Source organism: Pelecanus crispus, chromosome 15, assembly GCF_030463565.1.
Source record: "Pelecanus crispus isolate bPelCri1 chromosome 15, bPelCri1.pri, whole genome shotgun sequence".
Lineage (NCBI taxonomy): Eukaryota > Metazoa > Chordata > Aves > Pelecaniformes > Pelecanidae > Pelecanus > Pelecanus crispus.
The window spans coordinates 2,958,351-2,981,756 of NC_134657.1; the positions used below are offsets into that span (position 1 = coordinate 2,958,351).

A 23,406-nucleotide genomic window follows, 5' to 3' on the forward strand; every position below is an offset into this window, starting at 1 on the left:
TAGTTCACAGTCCTAAATTACCTTCTCTTCACATTGGTGTGTAAACCTCACACCACAGAGAATGAGAAGATATTTAAGTCAAAATCTCTGCCCTCCAGACTTTTCCAGACTAGCAGGTAATACCTGAAGCTGGTGTGTCTCTCCAAGCCCAACAAAAACCAGCGTAGAATCAACTACTACAGAAATAACTGCTTAGCCATGGCCACAAAAAACAGCGTAACAAGCCAGCCATTTCTTACTTGGCATTCAGGACAGTCTCCTTACCTGTGTAGCAGGGTGCTGTGTGGCAAGTCCACGGAGCAGGCGCAGGATAAAAGGAAGTGCAGGTCGAGATAAGAATTTCTTCCATATGTCTGCATCCAAACTGCACAGAAAACAAGAGGCAGCAGCTGGGAGGGCAGTCACCCGTTCCGAAAAGGCACTTGGCGGTCAGCCAGCAGCACAGCTTGCAGAGCACAGGCTGCAGGCAAGACAAGCACCCTTCCCCCTGTGTCCCTCCTCCATTAATTAACAAAGCGACATTCACACTCCCACTTCCATGTTGTGCACGCTAATAACCATAGCGTTAACTCTTAACCTTGGGATTTGGTTCATAGAATCATGTTCATGCGCTGGCCATCAACAGCAAAAGCTCTGTTACAGTGCAACAGGCAGGGAATAGGCAGGAAACAAGGCAGGAAACACAAGCACCGTGATATCCAAGAAATCAGCTCGGATGGGTATCAAATGGGAAAACTACGGGCTTTTTAGCCCATCTCTATAGTAGCACTGTCTCACCAGACCCTCTGCATCACAGCTGTACTTAATCTAAATATTTCTGAATACGGACTTGTTAACGGCTTTCTTGGAAGATCGTTGTGGGGATGAAATGAGAGAAGGATGTTCAGGATTATCACACACATTAGGTAGTGACTCTTACTTCTTTGCACTGGGAATGTGTTTTTTCATGTAGTCAAGGGCATTCTGCGTAATTCCCTTCTGAAGGATGAGATCTTTCAGCTGATGGCCGTTGCTGTTGTTCTTTATTCCTGCTGCTATTTTACAGAAGCAGTCTAGGAAAACTTTATCATCTCCACTGTGCTCCTCATCATACCTGAGCAAAGAGAAGAAATGGTAACTTGGAGGCTCTCCAAAAATCTTTGCCTGTAATTCTCATTACATTATCGCTGAATGCATGTACCTACTCCAGCTCAGAGACTCAGAAAAGCTACTCAGACCCTTGTCACCTCAGAATACACTCTAAAGCCCTATTTCTCAAGCTACGCGCTCACGTTATTTCTTTTAAAAATGGCTTAGAAGTGAAATAGGAAATTAAGCTTACGCACCACGAATCTCTGAAGCTTTGCATTACACTGAAGTAAGCATCAATAAGGAAAAAAAGGTATAGACTTGTCAGTACAATTGATTTCACATGTTTTTACTTGAAATATGACAACATACTTATCAAAGTTACAGTAGGGCTTGAATCGATCAACCAGAATCTGCATTTTCTCCATTTCCCCGAAGGACAGGTAGGGGATGATGCGTAATAGGCCTTGCAAGACGCTGAGATTGGAACGGACAAAAGTGCTATTAATCTGATCGAGCAACATTACCAGCTGATCTTTGTCGCCGGTTAGGAGGAGGTTACCCTGTAAAGGAAGAAGAGCATGATTTATGTTCAGGAATAAATCTACAACCTTCAAGAAAACCCTCACTCTAGTAGCCGGTAGAGCTGTCCTGTCTTGAGGGATCAGAGGTCTACACCCTGATAATGATAGCCTGATGAAGAACAAAGCCCAGCCTCATCCCCAAATGTCTTGTGGAATGGCTGTATCAACCCCTCTAGCTGACACCTGACTTCTTCCACCTACTATTAAAGCACTTTCCACTCAAAAGGATCTAATAATTCCAACCCAAAGGACGTCAGATTCCTATACACCAACAGTTTCAAAAGGTGAGCGAGAAACACTTCTCATTCTTAGTCTAGTTGAAATACAGTTTTTATCCTCAATTAGCTGGAAAATCAATAACATTTTCATCATGTACGAAAACACTCAATAAACCAAGGCAGAGCTGTGTCTTTTCTTGTCTCTCACTGGCCTGTGGCCCAAAGCAGCAAGGAAGGGATCCAAGCAGTGCCTAATAACCTCCACCCCGACTGTGCAAGAATCATCCTAAAGAAGCCTCACGGTACTTTTGGTTCAGGGCACTCCTCTGGCCCTACCTCCAAGGCCTGCTAAGACATGCCAGCAAGCGTAACAAGGGTTAGACTCCCATTTAGCACTCCTCTACAGCTGCTGAAGCTCAGCATCGCTCTAATAAGGTATTTGCGAGCCTTGAATCCCAGTCAACATTTCCATTCGTGCACTGAGCCCCAGGCACTCACCTTGTCCTCACTGAGAGGTTCTGCGTTGGATTCATCCAGTATGATCTCCATTATACTAAGCACTTGTTCTGCCACGGCCGCTCCTCCGCTGTCCTTACTTTCCTGCTCAGCCACCAGAGCCTGGAGGAGATGGCAGCAGTTATTGTAACACCAGCAGTAACTGCTTTAACTGACCCACACACTTCCACTCGCTAACAGATAAGGAATGGCTAACAGACAATTTGCAGTGCCAGTCCAGCCGTATTTAAGATCTCTTGTAGTTGTCATAAGGCAGCATGACAGTCAGAGGTAGTTTAAATTCACTGGAGTCCATGGAAAGCACTTTATGAAAGTCCAGGTTGTCCTTACCAAGTTAAGAGTTCCCAGCATGACATTCAAAGTGTTCATCTCCGGCTTGACCAACTGCTGACGATTTATTTTCACCTTCACACAGTAACTGAACAGTTTTAACAGCACCTACAAAATACAGAGAACGCATTCTCTACAGTACCTTCAAAATGAGTAGGAGTATTTTGCTGAAACTAAAAGCACTGAATAATACAGCTAGTTTCCAGACTTCTGGGGCAAAGTACAAGCCAGATTTTTAGCCCAATATTAATCTTAGGACAGCTTTGTTTTTCACGTAAGGCCAAGGCAGAAAACAATCACTCTAGCAAGATAGGATTTAGTCTTACCAACTCCTCAGCTTCTACACACTCCGAAGTCTTTGTAAAGAATTGTTAACCAAGAGGAACGGAAAAGGGAAAGAAGGAATTTCTCAGGTTTTCCTGAATTTCATGAATTGAAACCTCTGCTCCAACACTTAAACAGCAACACAAGGCAGACAACTACACTTCACTAACATTTGTGGCATTTTCCAGCACATAACTCCTGACACCAAAGAACAGAAGGTGAGACTCACTGTTAAGAGGTGCCGGCCTTGTTTGAAGTCCTTGATTCCAGTCAGTCTGTTGAGCATGCACTCCAAGCCTCCACACTGGGCCATGACACCTGCCATCTTGTAAACTTCTTCCTCATCCTCCTCTTCATCTACAGGACAGACACAGATTGTGAAGAGAGGAAGCAGCCACAACATAGCAAGCTCGTGCAGTCCCCTGTCGTGCAGGGACAAAACAGTGAAGCAAAATGGAGAGTACAGTAGGATGCATTTACCAGCAGTTCAAGTCACTTCAACTGTATCGAATTTGAAAAGAATTATGAGCAGGAATATGAAGAAGGGCCATGCAGAAGGGTCCTGTGCCACGCAAGTGTTCACATTTAAAGTATAGACTTCAAGTGTTGTTAAAATCCTCCTCCACTCTAGGTGAAGCAGGTACATGTAGCAAAAGCAATGTCAATCAACTTTAAGCTCACTGCTGTGAGGATAATAGTGTCATTGCTCTGCAGCAAACCTCAGATTTCAAATCTAATCCCAGCTTTCAGGAAACAAATGCATTACCAGTAGTGGAGTCGAGAGACTCGATGAATTCCTCGGTTGCATCTCCTAGTAACCCTCGCATGCGGTAAATGATCCTCATCGGCTCCCCCTGCAAGGGAGGAGAGCATTATATTAACTATACCTCTGTGGACACTTATATACAAGTCTGGTTCTCGTTACAGCGTGCAACAGCCACTCCAGCCTCAGTTCTCCTTTGCACTGTTTTGACTGCGGATGGTAACACAGAGAAATCTTTCACTCCCTCGTTCTCCCCTTACCGAGATGAATTAAAAACAACAGTAAAGCCACCACCTGCAAAAACATCAGTAACTCATCTATTGGTCTGTCCACCTTTTCCTAGCATTGCCAATTAGATGGACAGGCTGGTAATAAACAGTCTCTTCCTCCTTGTATCTTCTCCAACTGTTTCCTTTAGCACCAGTGAAAGCTCTAGCCAAGAAAAACGTGTCCATCTACAGAGAAACGCCCGCTTTCCATGGCAACCTTTCCCTCCGAGGGTATTGCACAGCATACCTGGGAAATACAGGGATCAGGCACAGCCCAGTAAATGAAGCAGGAGAGGCTAATTGGATGAGCTCTTTCAAATAGATAAAATCTGCAGTGATGGAAAATGGAAGAGGAGGCATAAAAGGCAATTTAATGAGCTTTCAGTAAGACAGTATATTACTGAAATGATACAGCCAAACCCACTGAAGCACAAGCTGTGCTTTTACCCTGGGAAAGGGCTAGTTTTCCAGATGCATTTCCAGCTGGAAATACTGACAGCGTATCACTAAACTTTCCATTTTAATCCATAGGTCTGAATAAAAAGCAGAAAAGAAAAATCCCAGATTTGGGAGCAGGAGACCTTGCGAGAGAAAACCTGTCAGAGAGCGCACTAAGCCTAATGTGGAATAAGCAGTGCTTAATGTCACAGCAAATACATAAGCACAGGGAAAGCCCCGGGGGGAAGATCTGCTCAAAGGCCACGCTAGAGACCAGCAATTAACACCACAGGGGCCCTGGTAAAATGGCAGATGAACAAAAAAAAGCCAGTGAGAGACAAGGGAAACAAAAAGAGGCCTGAGGTTGCGTTCTTGTGCGCCTGTCTATTTCCTAGGGAACGTGAGCTGCAGCTCCAGAAGCGCTTTGCGGAGGTGCACACAAAGGAAGACAGATGAAAGCTGTTCATCGACGGTAATGCTGAGCAAACTCTGCCTTTCACCATCAGCACTGCGTCCTGGGAGAGCCGCACGTCAGCTACAGCTCCGCGTCTCACGGGAACAGCACCTCACCGCTCCGAGGGGGCAAGCAGGCTGGGGCAGCGCGAGAGATGATTTCCCTCAGTAACTTGATTAGAGTTCAAATTAGACTTCACAGATTAAGACCAGCACCCCACTTCCCTATCCAAGTTGACACCTTGCTAAAAAATTTTCGATGTCACCTAGCGTTGGGCTTGATTTTGCAGTACAGAAGGCTTTTTTACTTAAATAAAGCTTGATGAGAACCATTCCCTGTATCATAATTCACTGAAAACAGGCATTTTGTTTGAATTCTTCCCCACAAGCACAGCAAACAAATGGTTTCAGGAAACCGAAGTCAAAGGTGACTGCAACCCAAGAGTAATTCAGGAACGAACAAGAAATGCTTGGCAAATCAGTCTTCTTTTATGGTCTCAAGTGCTACTAGCAGTGCCTCTAAAGAACATAGTCGTAATGGGCAAGATTTAGTCTGATGGATTCCTTCTCAGTGGGAGTTTATTTTAGTGGCTACAAGAAAAGGAAGGGAAGAGCTTGTTCTGGACCACATCCACCGCTGGAACAAGCTTACTGTGACATGGTGGACTAGTCCCGTAAGACTGTTGGGTCCACCTCTTCATCTGAAAAGCAGGCAATACCCACTATTGAGAGCAAACTGGGAGGATGAAATCTGTCAAGTTCTTGAGATCGCTACATGAAAAGCACAAGAGCAGAAGTGCAAAGTAATATGGAGAAGTGTTGGATGCTCTCTCTGCATAAATAACTTGGGTTCATCTCTGAAGCGCAGACTGATGGAGCAATCTGGTGTCCCTGTCTGTACACACGCATTAAACTGTCACGTGCAGATGGGGTGTGAAATGCGCTTTGAAAGGCGGTGTGACACAAAGTTCAGCTATTTCCCCAAAGGAACGTAAGAAAGTTTGTTACTCAAGAAGACAGTTCACATACTTGATACGCTACACAGCTAAGTTCCATACATTCACCTGGGTCAGCATTATGTGCTTTTAAATCACTTATGTTGCAGAATTGAGCAATGGTCTATCCTAAGAGAGCACAAAAAGGTGCTGACCAATTATACCCAAGAAATTATATGCCAGAAAATAAATCCTGACTTGTGTGATTTTTATTCCCGCCCCCCCCCATTTTTTTTTGTTAATATCAAGGACAGGTGCTTTGTGCTGTTAACATATATAAAGATAACCCATACCTCGTTAGTGGGACACCACACCTTCTTGTAGACCTCAGCCACAGGCAGATCCAAACTGATGATCTTATTGTTCACCAGAAGCTGAAAGGAAAAAATAAAAAGTCAAGAACAAGCTCACACTGCGTCACCATTCTAGCAATCATCAGCTGCCTAGAAATGGCATCCCCACGCATCCGTGCAAGAAATCCACGCTTGTACATTCTCACCTCCATTCCACTGTCATCCTCCAGCAGAGCTACCAGGTCACAGTCCTGACAGATTTTGTTCTTGATGTCCCTCATGAGCGGCCCGATGCCAGGCTCATTACTGCTGTAGGGATTTCCTGGCATTCTGCCCTGTAAGAAGTCTTCCTGCTGGGGATCTTTCTCCAGAGTTACAAAGAACTCAGTCACTTCATTCTCCTCCTAAAGAACAGCAGCAGAGACAGAGTGAGTAAGTTTTCCCCTAACCACGCTCCCGTTCTTGCATTTTTATGGTAGCAAGTGACAGGATGTCCCTAAACCTTCAGTTCTTTCGTCACTGGCGCATCCTGCCGTAGATTGCCACACATGTGGCACATAGAGGATGTCTAGTATCATTTAGTAAGCAAATTCCTCAGCATGAAACAATACTAGTGGTTCTGGTTTTTTGCACAGAGCATGCCACAGGAGGGAACCTGAACACTAAAACCCCAGAATGGGACACCATATTGCTACAGTTCTACACTGGCTAATATTAAATCATTATTGTAGACGCTATTGGTTTTTTGCCAAAATGCAAGCAACTATATCTATTTAAGAAGTCTAACTTTACAAGTGATGCTACAGCCATCTCTGTACTTACAGGATAGATAATGCTGCATAGTCTCTCAAAGATGAAGACTGGAGTCCTGTAGTCATCAAGGCTGTAACGTTTTGCAGTCTCTATACACACTGCCATAAATGCTTTGGTTTCAGATTCTGTGCCTGCCAAGAAACGGAAGTATTAAAAAAGACACAGGAGTCAATTTTACAGGTTCCACTTTAACTCAGCATACACAATAAATCTGTCTGCAATAAGCACCATACTTCGGTGCCCTCTTCTTTTGCATATCCACTACTTAAAAGATGAAGGGCTATTTATTGGTACGTTTACTAGGAAAATCCTTTGCATGCTTGGGCTGCAGTAAAGCAATCCCATAAAAAGGAAGAGGTTTAAGTTCCTGGAATATAAGACGACTCCAGGAATGTTACATACCCTTTCTGTGCCAAAAGGAAATATTGGAAGGTCCAAGCCATAAAAAAACCCCTTCTCTAAAGTAGTCTTTTAGAAGGAAGTTCTTTGTGAGGCTGTAACTATCTGCTTTTTCATCTTGGTTGACCCAGACTCTGGATTTATGGAACCAAGGTGGTTTACCTGTTGTCATATCTTCCAGCATCTCCAGCAGCATGTCCTGGGTTTCATCGATCAGCTTTGTTCTCTGTACCACTAACTTCCTCAAACACAGGTAACCATTGAGGACCGTACCCACCAGGCGGCTTTTGAAGTGCCGTTTGATGGACTCCACCTCCACGAAGGAAGAGAGAAGACCTATAAAGCAATGAGATATTCAGGAAGCGGGACAGAGAGTCTGATTTGTTAGCTCTAAATTTCACGTGGCCAGCAAATAGGGCACAATATCACAAAAGCAGCACAATGAAATGGCTCGTCACAGCTCCCATTGTCAGTCTGTGGTTTAAAGCTCGCTTCTATGAACTGAATGGCTGGAGGCAAAACCCCTGGCCTGCAAGAGCTGCCTTATAATTTATACCATATGGGACCATGGTGAGGGAATGAGGAAAGGGTATAGGAGCTTTCTAATTTCAATACAAAATTCTGCACTTTTTGACATTTTTCTGTCACAAGGTATTTCAAAAGCAGATGACTGCTCCGCTTCGAATACTTAAGCTAGATCTGATGATGTGACAGCAAGTGTGGTATGTGCCTTATCAGTTATATTGCCAAATTGGTCATTCCTATAATAAAGTAAAGAATCAGCAAACACTTGGATTCTTTCCCATGACATATTTATCAACATGCTTTTCCTTGCAAGAAGCCAGGCTTTACGAATTAGTTCACATATTTCTTAAGAACATGCAAGAGGATACGAAAAAGAATGACCTAGCTAATGATGTACTTCCAACTCCAACAAGTTTTTGAAAAAAGCATGCCCTAGAAGATTCAGAAAAGAAAAGCTAACCATAGAATAAGTAGGTAGGAAACAACAGGTAGGAATAAATCAGCAGTGTTTACAATGGTCCCAGCAATTATACTGTACAATAAATGTAACTAAGAAATGGAGAAGAAAAGTGGTGTGACGAAGTTTGCTCATGATACATTACCACAGTTCAGGTGACTAAGAACTAAAACTGACCACAAAAAAATACAGAAAAATCTATTTAGGGATTAAGTGCTAAATTGATAGCAAAAATCCAATGCTGACAATTGTAAAACACTGAATCACATCTCTTTGAAGTTCTGCTACATGCTGTTACAGAACTATGATCACCCCATCTCTGATCCTACTACAGGACTTGTGTTGATGCCACCAAATACCTGTAAGACTCTTCAAGGCATATCCCTGCTGCAAATCAGTGCTGAGAGTTGCTTCCTCCAAGGCAAGTAAACGAGCTATTTCCTGAAAATAATCAACAAGCCCATTAGGAGAAGAAACTGCAATGCCCATATCGACTAGCTGGTGAGTGTCTAACATGGGCTGCAAAGGAACACAGCAAAGAAACAGCCAGCCATAGAGAAACCAGAACCGCAACGCAGCAATGGGGATGGAGAGAAAAACTACCCCAAACATCGTCCTCATTTTCTCCCTATACCTACCCATTACCACTGCTTTGCTCTAGGGGCCCTCCATGATGGACTCATGGCCACCATTAATACAGAGAGTGTCATCTCCCTCTTTAGAGTGCACCAGGGATCACCACAGCAAACTCCTAAGACCTAACACTCTGCAAACTGCAACTTAAACGTGGTGCTTCTCCAACAGGCTGTAATTCACGCTCAAGGAATGGTAGCACACCTAATCCTCCCTTGTCATTAAGGGCTTCTGGAGTCCACTCTGGCAGCTAAGACAGCTTCCAACTTGGACCTGGTGCCAAGACAGCGCGGCAATATTTATACCCCTTAGCATAGCTGCCCCCAGAGCAGTTAATTAATGTGTACCAGCCAGTGTGTGCTGAGGAATGCTACAGCTGGGGCTAAAACCACTGTAGCCTTTTCTGTTCAGAGATGACAGCGCAGAAGCGTGAACTTCATAAACCTGCCAAGGGTCAGCAACAGGGCACTGAACGAGGAGATGAAGATTGCAAAGCAAAAAAGCCAAACTGACAGGTCAGGGACAAGCTTTCTGCGCTACCTAGTTCCTCCATACCAGTCCATACCTTAGTGATGAGGCTGCCAATGTAGGGCAGAACTCCCCTGGCTGCCAAGTAGACCTTCCAGTGGGCCGGTTTGATGAGTTTCTGATACAGTGCCAGGTACTCGGCGGCGCACTCGCCAGCAATGCTCAGCTCATCCAGGTAGCTAGTGAAGAGAAACACAAGCTGACAACCACTTCACAGTAACAAGAGGTATTCGCAGCTTAAGAGCACTATGGAAAGAAAGAAAAAACCTCCAGAAATGTATCCTCCCTTGTTGTCCTCCTAGCTAACAGTATAACCAAAACTCATTACTCAGTGGCTAAAGCTGTATTTTGCCAAAAAAAAGAGTTCCCCAACTGTGCTACTAGCATCAGTTGGGGTAAGTTGTGTCACAGGAGTTCACCCTATTATTTTGCCGTCTAAGAGGCAGGGGAAATGTTGTCCCCGCAGCTGAACACCATCTGCTTACTTCTGGAAAAAGCACAGAACTACAATAGCTAATTGCCAGACAGAAAAAAAAAAAAGAAAGTCTTCCTAAAACTTTATCATCTCAGCTAATTCAGCTTTAGAATCCAGCCCCAAAAGACCTGTGAACCAGAGGTATACAAGGGAAAGGTGTGAGAAAAGTTGGAAGAAGGGATGGATTCTCATGGGAATTGAAGAATTGAAGAAAAACAATCCTGGAGCTGTCAAGTGCGGCAACACAGAAATACCTTGTCAGGAGATCAAGGACCTGCTGTTTGCGGCTGGGGATGGTAGCCAGAGCTTCCACAATGGTACACGCAGCCTGCCTTGCAGCTTGAGTGGCAGGAGTGAACAGCACCTAAGGCAAGAGCGTTAAAAGATGGTATCATTTGATGTGCGCAGATAAACTAGTGATATCTTACAAAAAGGCACAGCATACTTTAGGACAGTTTGGTGACCTGGTGGCAGCATTCTCTTGTTCTTCCAAACACTTGATTCTGTGAGAATGCCTGCTTCGCTCACCACCAAAATGTTTAAACAACGCACTGTGTAGGCAACACGCTAACCCACATACACAAGAAGAAAAACTTTTGCCCAGGACCTATGAAAATTCAGTAGTCAAAATGCAGCTAAGTAGACAGGTAGGTGCACTGTAGCAATTAAAGGTTCAGAGTTTAAGAACATGCAGACTACTGGATAAATGTTTAGATGCAGTATTTTTAAAGGGAACAAATTTGCAAACCTGACTTGGAATTAGATGCAGTCAGTTACAGTCTCCCCAAATATCACGACTCACATCATCTGCAAAGCGCATAAAATTCGGCAAACTACCAATAATCTCTGGCTGTTAACTCTGCCCAGTGCATCCCACTGGAGTTTTCACCCCTGTTTACCTGTCGCAGCCAATTGTTGTGTCCCAGCTTGAGATCCAGAGGGCAAGTTCTCTTCCCACGGCGACTCATGAACTGTTTCCATTTCCAGACATATTTTTCCGACAAGTAGAGCTGGTGAAGCTCAGCTTTGCTGGGAGATTTCCCATTGGCATCTATACCTGCAATATTGAACACAGCTCAAGAGAACTGTCAGCAGCTATTAAACTGCCATTGTATTTTCTTCTTCATACTGGAACACTCCAAACTCCAGCTGAGAAGCTCAGTAGCTTCTCATTTCTTTCTGCTGCCATTTTCACTTCTGTGTGGAGCTATGTTCGCTTCCAAGCCAGATGCAATTCCCATAGCCTCTCAGGGAATTCAATCAGCTTTTCAGTTGGCTGATATAATTTTAAATAAGCAACAAGTGTCATTTTTTACATTCCCCTGATTATCTTCAGGCACAGTGCATTTTCTGCTCAATGTTTGAGCAACACAGCCTAGAAAAGTCAGTGCTACAACCCCTCAGGACTACACAACTAAGTTTGAAGACGGGACAGATGCCGTCAGATGTCCCGGGACAGAAGCCAACACAACACTAGAGAAGTACATTCCTTATTAAACCTGGAGGGACGTACATGTTCCTTCACAAAATTGCACAAAGCTAAAAAGCACAGGACTACCTCTGGCAGGGAGGCACTTTTTCCAAGCTTCATAAGATGCTTTGGGGTCCCTCTTGAGCCACAGCTGAGCTTGTGCATGGATTTCATTGCTGTAAGGCTTCACAGTGGTGAGAGCGTCCACAGGCACATCCTAATAAACAAAAAAGCTCTGTGATTCTTCAGAAAGCCACAGCCTGTTCCCTTAAGAGTAACTCCTGTAGGTGGGTCACTGGTTGTGTCTGCTCCATGAATAGGTAAATGCAGCTCTTGGACAACAGCTGGGTACACAGTTTCTGTTAATGATGAACTAAGAGAGATGCCTCATTCCAGTTACGACTGACATATCACTAAACCCATCTTTGACATCCATCTGTGATTACCAGATAGCTAGATCAAAGCAGAAAGATACTTTCTCCTTGCAAATGTTATCCTAAATTACAATCAAGGAGCAGCCAGTCAATATCATTTTTATCAGAATTGTAGCTCTGGATTTAAAAATCTGAGTCAAAGGTACTTGATTCTACAAAGCTGCTGAAAGCACCAAAAGCTTGCCTAAAATAACCAAGCCGTAGCTCTGAAGTAGCTCTTTCCCCATGCCTCAAAACTGAGTGGAAAAAAGCAAAGCCCTGTTTTGAATAGCAGTGGTCAAAGCCACCAAAGAACAGTGAAAAATGGAAAGCAGTTACCTGTAGTTTGCAGTCTGCAAAGACAAGAGTCACAGGACTTGCACTTCCCTAGTGACCGTGACCAGGAAAAGCAAGCCCTGGCTTCCTCACAAAATTATTAATCACCGAGATCAGTGTGCCAGACTTTAATCGGCAAATTTTCAGATGCTTTGCTCAGCATCTAAGGCAGTACCTTGTTTTTCTTGCTGGTTGGAGCAGGTGGCTTGATCAACTTTTGAAGAATGCGCAGGCACATGAGGGTGATGTTTTCAACAACCACTGGAGTCTTAATGTTCACTGCCATCAGAAAGAGGCTGAGAGCTGAAAGACAGACATACATTTTCATTCCACCATAAGATCTGCAGATAGGACACCTCCACGGCTCTATACAGCACATTAAAAGTGTTTAGAGTGAGACAAGACATCATATCCTCAAGCAAAACTAGCACATTCTCATGCAGCCACGGATGGAAAACAATTATTTTCTATGACAGCAAAAGAGTCTTGCCATCTTTCTTTACACCTCCATCTTTCTATTTCTCGGCACTCCTGTTCCAAGAAACGCACTACCCGAAGACAACGCTGGCTGTTGCTAACTCCATTTTTAACCCTAATCACAAGCTGAGTCAGCTCAGTTCCCTTCCTTAAAATCTTACTTTAGTGCATGGACGTGGGCATAGCATTTTAAAATAAACCTTTCACACTAGTCGTCTGAACTCACCACAACGTAGTCGGAGCTCCCAGCAGCTGTCTTCCTTCGAGATGGAGTCCGTTAGCAGCAACATTTCATACTGGAGGCTACTAGCCTGTAACACAGACACATGTTCAAAGGCTTAAGAAGTCTTGGTGTCCTTTTTGCAGTCCTTTTAGCAGTCCTTTTTGCCTTCTGATATTTAAAAAACACAGGTTCAAAACACATCAATCTAAGTAAATATAATCCCATGCCCACTTGGGATAACTGGCAACCTATTTGAGAGAGCTGCAAGCAAAAGTTGGTCTTTTCCAACCTAGATGATTCTATGATTCTATGGTGGAGTCACCATCCCTGGAGGCGTTTAAAAAACGGGTAGATGTGGCACTTCGGGATATGGTTTAGTCTGGTCTACCCTTGATTAGTCTAGAGTGGGCTTGGTAGTGTAGGTTAATGGTTGGACTGGATGATCTTAAAGGTCTTTTCCAACCTAGATGATTCTATGATTCTATGATTCTAACAGCCTAGACAGGCAGAACTGCCTGAGGAAACTTAGGCGTATACCTAATCACATAATTTTGTGCTTTACTCTAACGTTTATCCTAACTCCTATCAAGACACAAACACCTTCTGTACTACAAATAGACTGTGATAACAGAGAAGATTCAATGATTAGAACACACCAGCAGTTGCAGAGGGGCAGAAAAAAGAAATAGGAAAACACTGGAGTCTCTCACCAAGTCTGGATTTGCCCAGTGTCCCTTCAGAGCTGCAGAAACCTTCCCGATGATTAAGTCATTCATTTGTTGTGTGGCCTCTGGATTGTCCCTAATTCCAGAAGGAAAAAAGAGAACACTGTTACGCTGTGCTCATACTAAATACCAAAAGATCCTGGGATTTCAGCTTAGTTGGTAACAAATGTACAAGCAGTTAGTCTACACTTTGCTGATGTAAGTTTTATCTCCCCTATAAAGCTACTCCTTTCTGATGGTGCATTTACAAGCATGTGGCTTTCCAGAGTTCGCTGGAAGTCAGAGGGCTGTAAACGCTGAATGAGACCTAACCTGGTCAGAAGGCACATGAGCTGACGGACCTCCTCCCGCATAGTGGCTGCGCCCCGGCGCAAGTTGTAGTCAAAGAGCTCTCGGATGAGGCCCTGGGACACAAGGATATGCCTGATGGCAGAGTTGGTCGCCAAAGCCCGGAGCAACGTTATGCAGTGCTCAGTGACGGCTGAGGCACAGCCATAGCATTTAGTTGATGAAGTGTGGCCACAGCCTAAAACAGACAAGGCACGATACTGGCTGGCAGTAAACGTGGGTTGGACAGTGGTTCGCGAGGACTTTGTTGCTGCCTCTCTCTGTTGCAGATCATATTCCAGGAGCTCCTTTCGAGAGGCAAACACTTTCTGGAAACACAGAAAAGCAGAAATGAAAGTTGCGGAATTGCGAGGCACCACAAAACTGCTAATCCCATTCACAGGTTGTTTTTAACCAAGTATCTCAAAACTTGAAATCCTTCATGTCAATGGCAGACTTGGGAAATCCATCAGAAATATCAGCCTAACTCCCACTTATCTGCCCTGTTTAAAAGCTTGTTGTCTACATTACATGCAATGTAAAACTGGAAATGTGACAATTCCATCGGATTAGTGGTAAACATAGCTTTCAGAAATGATTATTTTGTTATTTCCCTGAAAATATGCAGCTGATCACCTATTGTTAATGGTATCATTAAACGCAGAATAGCAACATCTTACTATTTCTGATACGTACTGTATCTGGTGACAGAAGAAAACACACGACCCAAATTCAAATCCAAGCACATCATACCTGGATGATTTTGGAAAGTTCATCGAAAGAGTTCTTGCAGTCGCCACAATACTCCTGGGCTAACTGGAGTATGTATCTGTTCACACTAGCTGAGGTAGAACTTATCCCTCCACTACTACCAGATTCATCCTGGAACAGAGGGGAAAACAAAATGGACTCATATATGGAGGCTAGACACAAAAGTAACAACTGCCAGAACAGCATCTGAGGCAAGGACCTTTAGCTGCTCTTGGCAGTATGAAGGCCAGCGTCTCACCAGCCTGGTGTGCTGTGCAAGATCCATGTTACCTGCGAGATCCTTGTTACCTGTGGCTTCTCAGGAGCCGCCTCATTCACTTTACACAGAAGGTTTTCCAGCTGCGGTCGGTGTCCCATTAGCTGGTGATACACTCTGTCAGCCTTGTCCAGGAGAGTGTTGATATTTGTTACTGCCTAAGAGTAAAAAAGGAAAGGAAAACTCATATTTTATGTTCAGACACAATTTTTAATTCTACGGAACTACAACCACCAACATCCAAGTCTTCCGCCTCTTTTGCCTTTCTCTGGGGGACAAAAAAAAAAACCCAGGTGATCCTGCACGCTGCTTCTGCCACAAGTACCACTCTGCTGACGCTATACTTGGCACACTTATCCTTTGGGACAGGCCACATATTGCAACGGGTTCTTCCTTCATTAGCAGGGTTCCTCAGACGGGATGGTAACACATAAAGTACAACCCAAATTCACCCCCTTGTACAGCAAGGCAAAGAGATGCAGTGTTACATAGCCAGTTTATAAGTAAAGCACTGAATTATGTGTTTTGAAGACTGACTTGTTTGGTGGAGGAAGACAGTAGATAAGGAATGCATTAGTCAGCTAGAAGCCTTGAAGGAGCACTGCTTTTCATGTCACTCCCAAGACGGATGGAACTCTGATGTCCCTACACTGTTGACCTGGCCAAGAGATACAGCATTTCATTAACGAATCTGGTATTAGTCTCACCTTCTTTCGATCCTCTTCATTCTCTATGGGATCCACTGCACAGCAAGGCTTGGCATACAACATGAAGTCAAAGCGAGCGTATTTACAGAACCCACAGGCATTGCAAAGGAAGGGATCCTTCTCATCGTAATTAATGGATCTGAAAGGCAAACCAGAAAGGTCAAAGAATGCAACTGAACTTTATCAAGGCAACTGAGGCAATGAAATAAGCTGTGAATGGACTCAAGTAGGTAAAAGAGAAGGATGTCTAACCTACCAAACTGCCCAGGGGAAGAAGTGAAATACATGAGGCACATGAGAATCAAAACCTACAATCAGGCAACAACAACAACAACAAAATCCATACAGAAGTGGTGCCACATTCTGACTGGAAAAAAGCAGAAACCGATGTGAATTTGTTCCCAGCAATTCTACTTTAACTACAGTAACTCCCAGTAGAACATCAGACTAGGGCACTGTGCCCTTTACGAGAACACAGATAAAAAGAAACCATTTTGGTTTGTAAGGTCTAGGCCTTCAATAGCTTTCACTCGTTACCCAGTTGCAGCGGGACTAGCTACAGCATACTTATTATCCCATTGCAGGCTAGGGTAGCATGACACGAACTGATTTATAGCTCCCATTTCAAGAAGGGATATGCAAACCTTTCAATATACCAGTAATCAGCTGGTCTACGGAAAGAATCTGCCAAACACCTTGAATCCCATGAGGATTAGGGAGGAATATGGGACAACAATAAGGGGAGAAGAGATATCAGATAAGGAGACAAAACTCACGAAAGAGAAGGGTTTATAATACTGGAGTGAAAGCTTGAATAGCGCACAGTAAATTACGCCCTGAGCCCTGCTCTGAATGAGGAGAGCGCAACAAAAGCTCTGAACAGACAAGCGAGCACTGTCCGTCCTGCACGCTAAGTCAGGGATCCTGTGGAGAAACCCCCCTGCAATCGTGTAATTGAACTCCAGCCTCATGCCCTTGGACAGGCAGGAATTTTCTTTTTTAAACTTCTGAGGGCTTGATCTGAAACTTCTGTGTTCTTTCAGTACTGTCGTATCAGGTTTCCTTTGTTAGCCTGTATTAACATTAAATCCCTGTAAGCCTGTTTTATACTTCTCGACTAATTTGATTGCGCGGTTGTATTAACCAGAGTCGTGTATTTAAATAGCAGGGTATTTTGTTGAACATCCAACATGGGCAACAGCACAAGGGCTCTGTAAACCCCTGGCGCTGGCTCCGTGGGGAGGAACGAGGATGACGTACCTGCACTTGTGGCACTGGTACACGTTTTCGCCGCAGTTCCCACACACCCCCGGGTTGGCTGGGACGGACGCGCTACACCGGGGGCACTGCAGGGTCTCCGTGGAAGCCTGGTAATTCTCATAGAAATCTGCAAATTCAATCATCAGGTTCGAAGCCACAATGGGCAGCGGCAAATCAATCTTCACCTCCGTCTGGCCTGGGGTCAGCTGGACTTTTTTAGCTTTGTGCCAACGAGCCGGCCTGGGAAAAGGAAAGCAAGCGGCATGGTTTTTCAGTGGGGAACTACCCTCCCTGCCCACATGCGAAGAGAAGCCAAACGCAACCGTCTCAGCTCCAAATCTACTTTAAATGGGATGAATGGAGAGCAGTTCTAGGATTCGTTTCCTTAGCTTCTGTATTGACATGATATGTAGCCAGAAATACATTTTAAGCCTTTATCCTCTTCATAGAGAGAGACTGTTTAGGATTAAAGAGCTGTTGATGCCTCATGGAAAAACTTTAATTCTACAGACATTTTCTAGGGATTTTCACCTCCATTTTTTTATTAGTAAGGACATTTGCATGAAAACAGGATATTTATTTCTAAAGATCTCATCTGCTCCCACTGCTTATTCTCAACCTGAAGTCAGAATCCTCTCTTTGTGACATCATAATCCTCTCCACAGCAGCCACTTGTGATGTCACAGAGGATTAAGACTTCAAATAAGCAATAAACGGCAGGCACAAATTAATCCCTAAGCCAAAGAGATCTGATTCTGGTGAGAATATCTCAAGAAGTAAGAAGGGAAAGCATATAAGCAGAACTGGCTCCAGACTGAGCGATATATTGAAAAGGAGCCATTTTTCGTGGGTAAAGCAGCAGCTCAGAGTTAGGCCATCCAACTTCTAATTTTAATTCTACTATATGGCTTCAAACAAGTAATGTTAATGCTTTCTGCATTTCTGGACATGCTGCAAGGTCCAAATCCCTTTCCGAGTCAAACTCTCCAGGAGGTGCTCTTGGTATTAATACTGGTTTCCACACAATTAAGTTAGGCGCTTAAAACTGAGCCTGTACAAAGTTTGCATACACAAATTTTACAGGCATATTTCAAGCCCTAGGTGAAATTTGGATCTTTTCTTCAACAACTTACTGTAGGAGATTCAGAACAATCCCACCCAATGTGGTCTGACAGTGATGATTAACAGTCTAAAAAGATATGTTATAGCTAAAACAAGAAGCCAGGCACCTCAGTAGAAATCGTAATGTCAAATTCAGAGACTTGCACACAAAAAACATGGATGAACGTACTTGTTTTTCAGCTCCACTATGGCTTGCACTGTCCTGTTGTTGTAATAGAGGTTGATGGTTCGGACCATTTTGGTTCGTTTCAGGTCTCCTATCTTCACTGTCACTTTGCTGATGGTGTGGCTGCCGATTAGCTTCACCACTTGCTGGGTGGTAGTGTACCGCGTGTCCACTTTAATGGAGGAAAGCTTGATGTACTGAGAGGACAAAAACAAGGACACACTGCCTATACGATTACATTCAAAAAAACTCGGAAAGACAGCAAATCACGCTGTTGTAAATGGCTGGGATCCCTATAATAGGGAAGGGTTTAAGAACAGCAGTTACTTACACAGAAGGGCACCTCTGGATTGTTGCAGACAAGGCAAGGATCGCTCTCCAGGTAATAGCCATCAAATTCCACCAGCCCAGACAGCGTGCTGGAATGAGGGGGAAAACACTGACATAGGTAATTTGGCATTCACTGTGTTTTAAACACAAGCCATTCAGTCAGAATAGTTTTAGTTTACCTGTAGTCCCCAGCCCCAGATTTAGTAAACAGAAGCATTACAATATAAAGACATTGAAAATTATTGTTTTTCACTAGGCAGCATTTCAGTATAATTATTAACTGCCAGGGTATGACTAAGAACACAACCCTTAATTCTGCAAGTCTGTATTCTCCAATTGTTCCTAACATTTCGTAACATTTACCAGAAATGAAAGCAAAAAAAGCTAAAGCCAAACTACTGCTGATAGCACACAGAACATCACATTTTTCAGATGGCAGAAAGGAATCTGCTATTCTCCCAAGGCCAGCTGCAGCAAGCATGCAATCTCAGTAGGGGTCCTTCCGCCACCGCAATTTTATTAGGAGAATTGTGTCTTCCCCTGTGGATCGCAGCTCATCTGCTGAAAAGATCCTTCAGTGAAATGGATCAAAGTCAGAAGTAACTCACTTGTAAATGTTGGAATTAGGGTGGTTGGTAAGAATGTGGTTTTGAGTCCGGAGGATCTCCACAGCCTTTTGGGAGTATTCCTTCAACTGAAATACAATTAGAAAAATATTGTCTTCTCAACATTTTTTTTTTATTGCTACAAAGACATAAAGAAATCTCATCTTGTGGCGTTCCAGGCCCCCCAGAAGATGCATGCACTATACCCACAGGAATCTATGTGGTTAAATCATTACCCAGGAATGTAATAGATCCTAAAATTAGACCTTTACCACAACAACAATGCTGTTTGTCAGCCTATCACTGCAAATGCCTGCCAAGATTCGTAAGGCATTCCCAGCTCTTTAAACGTACACATGCAAGTATCAGTGTGTCTAAACTATTTGCTCTCAAGCCCACCGGTCCCCTAAGAAATCCTACCACTTCCTTTGTTCAAGAGTTGCGGTTACGAAAGATTTCTAGGAGCTGAAATATCGAAAATCTAAAAATTAGAGCTAGCAAATAAATGTATTTTCCCACAAAGGCTTCCTGTGGGAAAGAAGTTTTCTTCTAAATAAAAAAAAACCAACAAAAAACCCCAAAACGATAAAACAAAAAAATCCACACTCCCCAATTTTTAAGGACCCTGCCTTTTTTAACATTCAAATTTTGGGAACAAAAAAAATTTCCAGCAGAAGCTCTTTCAACAGAAAATCTGTCCCAGGTGTATCGTAAACGAGCACTAACATAATTCATAGGAAGCAGCAGGACCTGGGGTGCTGTACCTCCTTTTCAGAGTGACACCATACCTTTTTCTCAGTCTGCTGTGTTTTCAGAGAGAAGTATCCCAGGAGATCTACAAACTGGGCAGCCTTTCTTCCATAGGCTGGAAGTTCTGGCCAGATTGACCACATGAGATCCAATAGTAATTCTTGCTGAGATTTGTTAGAGTTCCTGTTGAACGGATTACGTATCAATTAGGCTTGTAAAGATAGCTATATAGACCGCATAGCACACAATCTTATTCAAAAGGAAAATACACGCTACAGTTCACCAGACTTGAAAACTATTATCTTGCTATACATCAGAGCTCAGAGTTAAATCTCATCTCTTCTTGCCACCAGCAGTTTTCCTGCGCTCTCTGAAATGAAAGCAGCTGTCTTGCCACAACTGAATAGAGTCCTGGAGGAGTTCAGCACCCTGAAGTTGCCTTTCCCTACATAACTCCCACCTTTGCAACTGTTTGAGTCTGCATCTGCCTCAGAAATTCACTCTCCCACCAGTACCTACTCCCACAGATGTCAGGAGCCAGATTCTGCAGACAGAAATAAAATGCTTCTAGCAGACGGTAACTCAAGGTGATCGGTAACGATTAAGTCACAACTTCTACCTCCAGCCCCAGTAACTGCGAAATGGCATGAGCAATTCAAGGGGATGCAATCATCCGCAAGCTTCAGCATCCTTCAGGACAGAGGCTCAAGCATGAACTCTTACACAAAGACAGAGCCCTCCATAACTGAGCTGAGACTGGCTCAGAAGAGCCAGGTCAGAGACTCCCTCCCGGCTCACCTGTAGATGTGGAGCGCGAGGCAGTGGGCCTGCCATCTCACGGAGGACGAGTTGGACTCCAGCAAGAAGCAACGCAGGAACTGAATAAGGGTCTCCTTATCAGCAAACTTGTTCAGCTGGTTCACCAGAGCTGTACACAGCTGATCTTCCTGACTGCCCGAACTCTCACCTAGGGGACACCGGGTGGCACAAGAAAGACTTAAGAAAGCAGATGAACGGACTATCTCACAGGCAGGCCAGTTTCCTATTTTATAGATCATAGAGCGAGGATAATGGGGACAAATTACTGTGTTTCAGGCAACAAGCAAGTTTAATGTTCCTTTCTTTTTCCAAAAATATAAACTAGTACTCCTGACTAACACGGAAGAAAACTGCTGGAAAACTTGCCAGTAAGGACGCGAGAAATGTGCTATACATCCTGATACAAAGAAAAGGATCAACCATGGGGCAGCGAAAAGACTCACAGAGAACCATCGTTCCAGAACGGTTCCTTGAAGAAAAGCCAAGAGAGAATTTATGCCCATGACTTTTATAGGAAAGCTTAATTACTTTCCCAGGACTTTGGATATCCATTAAGCAGCAGCCCTGGCTCCAACACAGCTTACAAGCCACACAGAGGAAACAAGTCTGAACATAATCATTGCCAAGCAGAGCTAACTGGGTGTGCATCTCCAGCACTTGTTCTCACCCCCGTGAGCATTTCAACCTCCTACAACCCAGGATAGCCAACTTAGGTGGAAGCTACATGGTCACTGGAACAGGCAATTCAAATTAGGTAACTTAAAGCCTACTCAGTAAATACTCGGTGTGTTTGGGATATACTCAGCACTTAATTTCAGCCCCAACTCTTAGGGCATACTGCTTCATCTTTGCCCCTCTCCAATCTATGTATGGTAAAACAGCTCTTCTCTCCTAATTATTGCCAAAGTCTGCAAGTGCCCTTGCCATGATCCATGACCTTTTCACAACAGTGGTATTTATCACAAGCAGTGATAAGCAAGCAGTTCTCTCCAAACAGAAATAAGAAAGGCTGAGAGGAGCAGACTTCACCCCTAAAACCACCACAGAACAGGGCACAGCTGCAGCTCACCCTCTCGCTCCTTTTCCTTTTCTTCTTTCTTGCTCTTTTTAGTGGAGGATTTGCTCTGTGTTGCTGGCTGCCCAGAGCCCGATGCTGCAGGAGCAGAGGTGGAAGAGGTGCTTGATGATCCAGAGGATGAAGCCACAGACAGCACTTTACTGCCACACAGAGCACAAGACAGCAGCTGCAGGAGAACTGGCGACACTCCTTCATCTACCAGGAAGCTGACTTGAAGGAGGAAATAGAGAACCGCTGCAAAGAAAAAAAAAAGAAAATCTTTGAAGCCAAATTAAAAAAAAAAGCAAGCAAAAAACCATCCCAACCTAAAAGAAAAAACCCTTTGTGGGATGGTCCTTGTCATGTTCAAACTCACAGAACCTTCCTGTCCCTATACTAGAGAAGGATAACATCTGGGTACACCAAGGTAAAGTGTTTCATCCCAAATTATACACTGGAACAATGGCAGCACAAGCAAGAGAACGCAGATCTATTCATGTTCTCCAAATATATCCATTACACCATACTGCATTCCTTAGCTAAGGAACAGATGCAATTAGAGCACTGTGATAATTAGTACTGGAAACAGTTCAGTCCTACTCAAAACTCTCAGCTGTGTTCCCTGTTCTCTGCTGAGCTTCCCCGTCTGAGAAGTCTTGATTCAACCCAAGACACGTAATGTATCCCCCCTGCTCCCTCAAATACTCCCAGAGAAAGAACTCACAGTCATCTTTAATGCAGAATTTCTGCCAGTTTACTGTTCGCTGTGTAGCGATCTCTGCACAAGCCTTTAAATGTTCCATCTGAAAGGCACAATGGGACAGGGTTAACACCATGTCAGTATTTCTATTGCTGACATCTTACGCAAGTACAACACACGCTTTTTTCCTAGTAGAGCGGCACGCTTTTCCTTACCAAGCTGATCAATGTATCGTACTGCAGGGCAGAGCCTGAGCTTGCTGTGACCACACTGGCACGGAGGAAAATGCCTTGCTCTTCTAGGAGCTTTTTGATTCCACGAACATGAGAGTCCAAGGTGTGAAGGTCTCTGAGCTGGCGGTATTTATCCTTTGATCCACAGATGAAGAGCAAAAGCTTGCGGACTTGGCGGCGGACGAATGGAGTCTGCTGGATCATCAGGTACTAGACAAAGAAAAGCCTACAGCATCAGCGCTGAACTCACCAGCAGGCAACTTGTGCCAACAAAAATGTAGTATGATACGTCTTCTTACAAGAAGAAAAGATACAGGAGACGACAGATGAATCTGTCAGCTTTAAGGTACTATAAAGTCACCCGTAAAAGCAAGTCACAGGCAGAAGAAACAATGCACAGCAACACTGCAGCATCCCAAGCTGTGCAATTATGAAACCACTTCTGAAAACCAGTCTTTGTCATCTATGACCTCAAATAAAAAGCTAGTCAAGCCTAATTAAGAAATCCTCCCCAAACTTGTGTAAATATTAGATAACTTGTTACCTCAAGTAGGATGCTACAAAACCAAAGGAACTG

General features: G+C 43.9%; 1 protein-coding gene across 4 annotated transcripts in view; it reads right to left on the minus strand.

Annotated features, from left to right (window-relative positions):
- Positions 1–23,406, minus strand: part of UBR4 (ubiquitin protein ligase E3 component n-recognin 4) — an 84,191-nt gene that overhangs the window by 14,160 nt on the left and 46,625 nt on the right. For all 4 annotated transcript variants that reach the window (XM_075721706.1, XM_075721705.1, XM_075721704.1 and 1 more), the window contains exons 66-97: positions 22,812–23,039; positions 22,621–22,699; positions 21,909–22,151; positions 20,819–20,987; positions 20,059–20,203; positions 19,274–19,359; positions 18,667–18,754; positions 18,339–18,532; positions 17,048–17,287; positions 15,788–15,926; positions 15,113–15,238; positions 14,807–14,935; positions 14,039–14,382; positions 13,712–13,802; positions 13,005–13,089; positions 12,477–12,604; positions 11,640–11,769; positions 10,981–11,138; positions 10,336–10,445; positions 9,644–9,785; positions 8,805–8,886; positions 7,626–7,799; positions 7,074–7,195; positions 6,458–6,655; positions 6,252–6,332; positions 3,807–3,894; positions 3,270–3,397; positions 2,717–2,824; positions 2,369–2,488; positions 1,441–1,631; positions 920–1,093; positions 265–364 (exon numbers count right to left, since the gene is read on the minus strand). In XM_075721706.1, the coding sequence (XP_075577821.1) occupies positions 265–364; positions 920–1,093; positions 1,441–1,631; positions 2,369–2,488; positions 2,717–2,824; positions 3,270–3,397; positions 3,807–3,894; positions 6,252–6,332; positions 6,458–6,655; positions 7,074–7,195; positions 7,626–7,799; positions 8,805–8,886; positions 9,644–9,785; positions 10,336–10,445; positions 10,981–11,138; positions 11,640–11,769; positions 12,477–12,604; positions 13,005–13,089; positions 13,712–13,802; positions 14,039–14,382; positions 14,807–14,935; positions 15,113–15,238; positions 15,788–15,926; positions 17,048–17,287; positions 18,339–18,532; positions 18,667–18,754; positions 19,274–19,359; positions 20,059–20,203; positions 20,819–20,987; positions 21,909–22,151; positions 22,621–22,699; positions 22,812–23,039 (4,620 nt within the window). The remainder of the gene's footprint in view (positions 1–264; positions 365–919; positions 1,094–1,440; positions 1,632–2,368; positions 2,489–2,716; positions 2,825–3,269; positions 3,398–3,806; positions 3,895–6,251; positions 6,333–6,457; positions 6,656–7,073; positions 7,196–7,625; positions 7,800–8,804; positions 8,887–9,643; positions 9,786–10,335; positions 10,446–10,980; positions 11,139–11,639; positions 11,770–12,476; positions 12,605–13,004; positions 13,090–13,711; positions 13,803–14,038; positions 14,383–14,806; positions 14,936–15,112; positions 15,239–15,787; positions 15,927–17,047; positions 17,288–18,338; positions 18,533–18,666; positions 18,755–19,273; positions 19,360–20,058; positions 20,204–20,818; positions 20,988–21,908; positions 22,152–22,620; positions 22,700–22,811; positions 23,040–23,406) is intronic.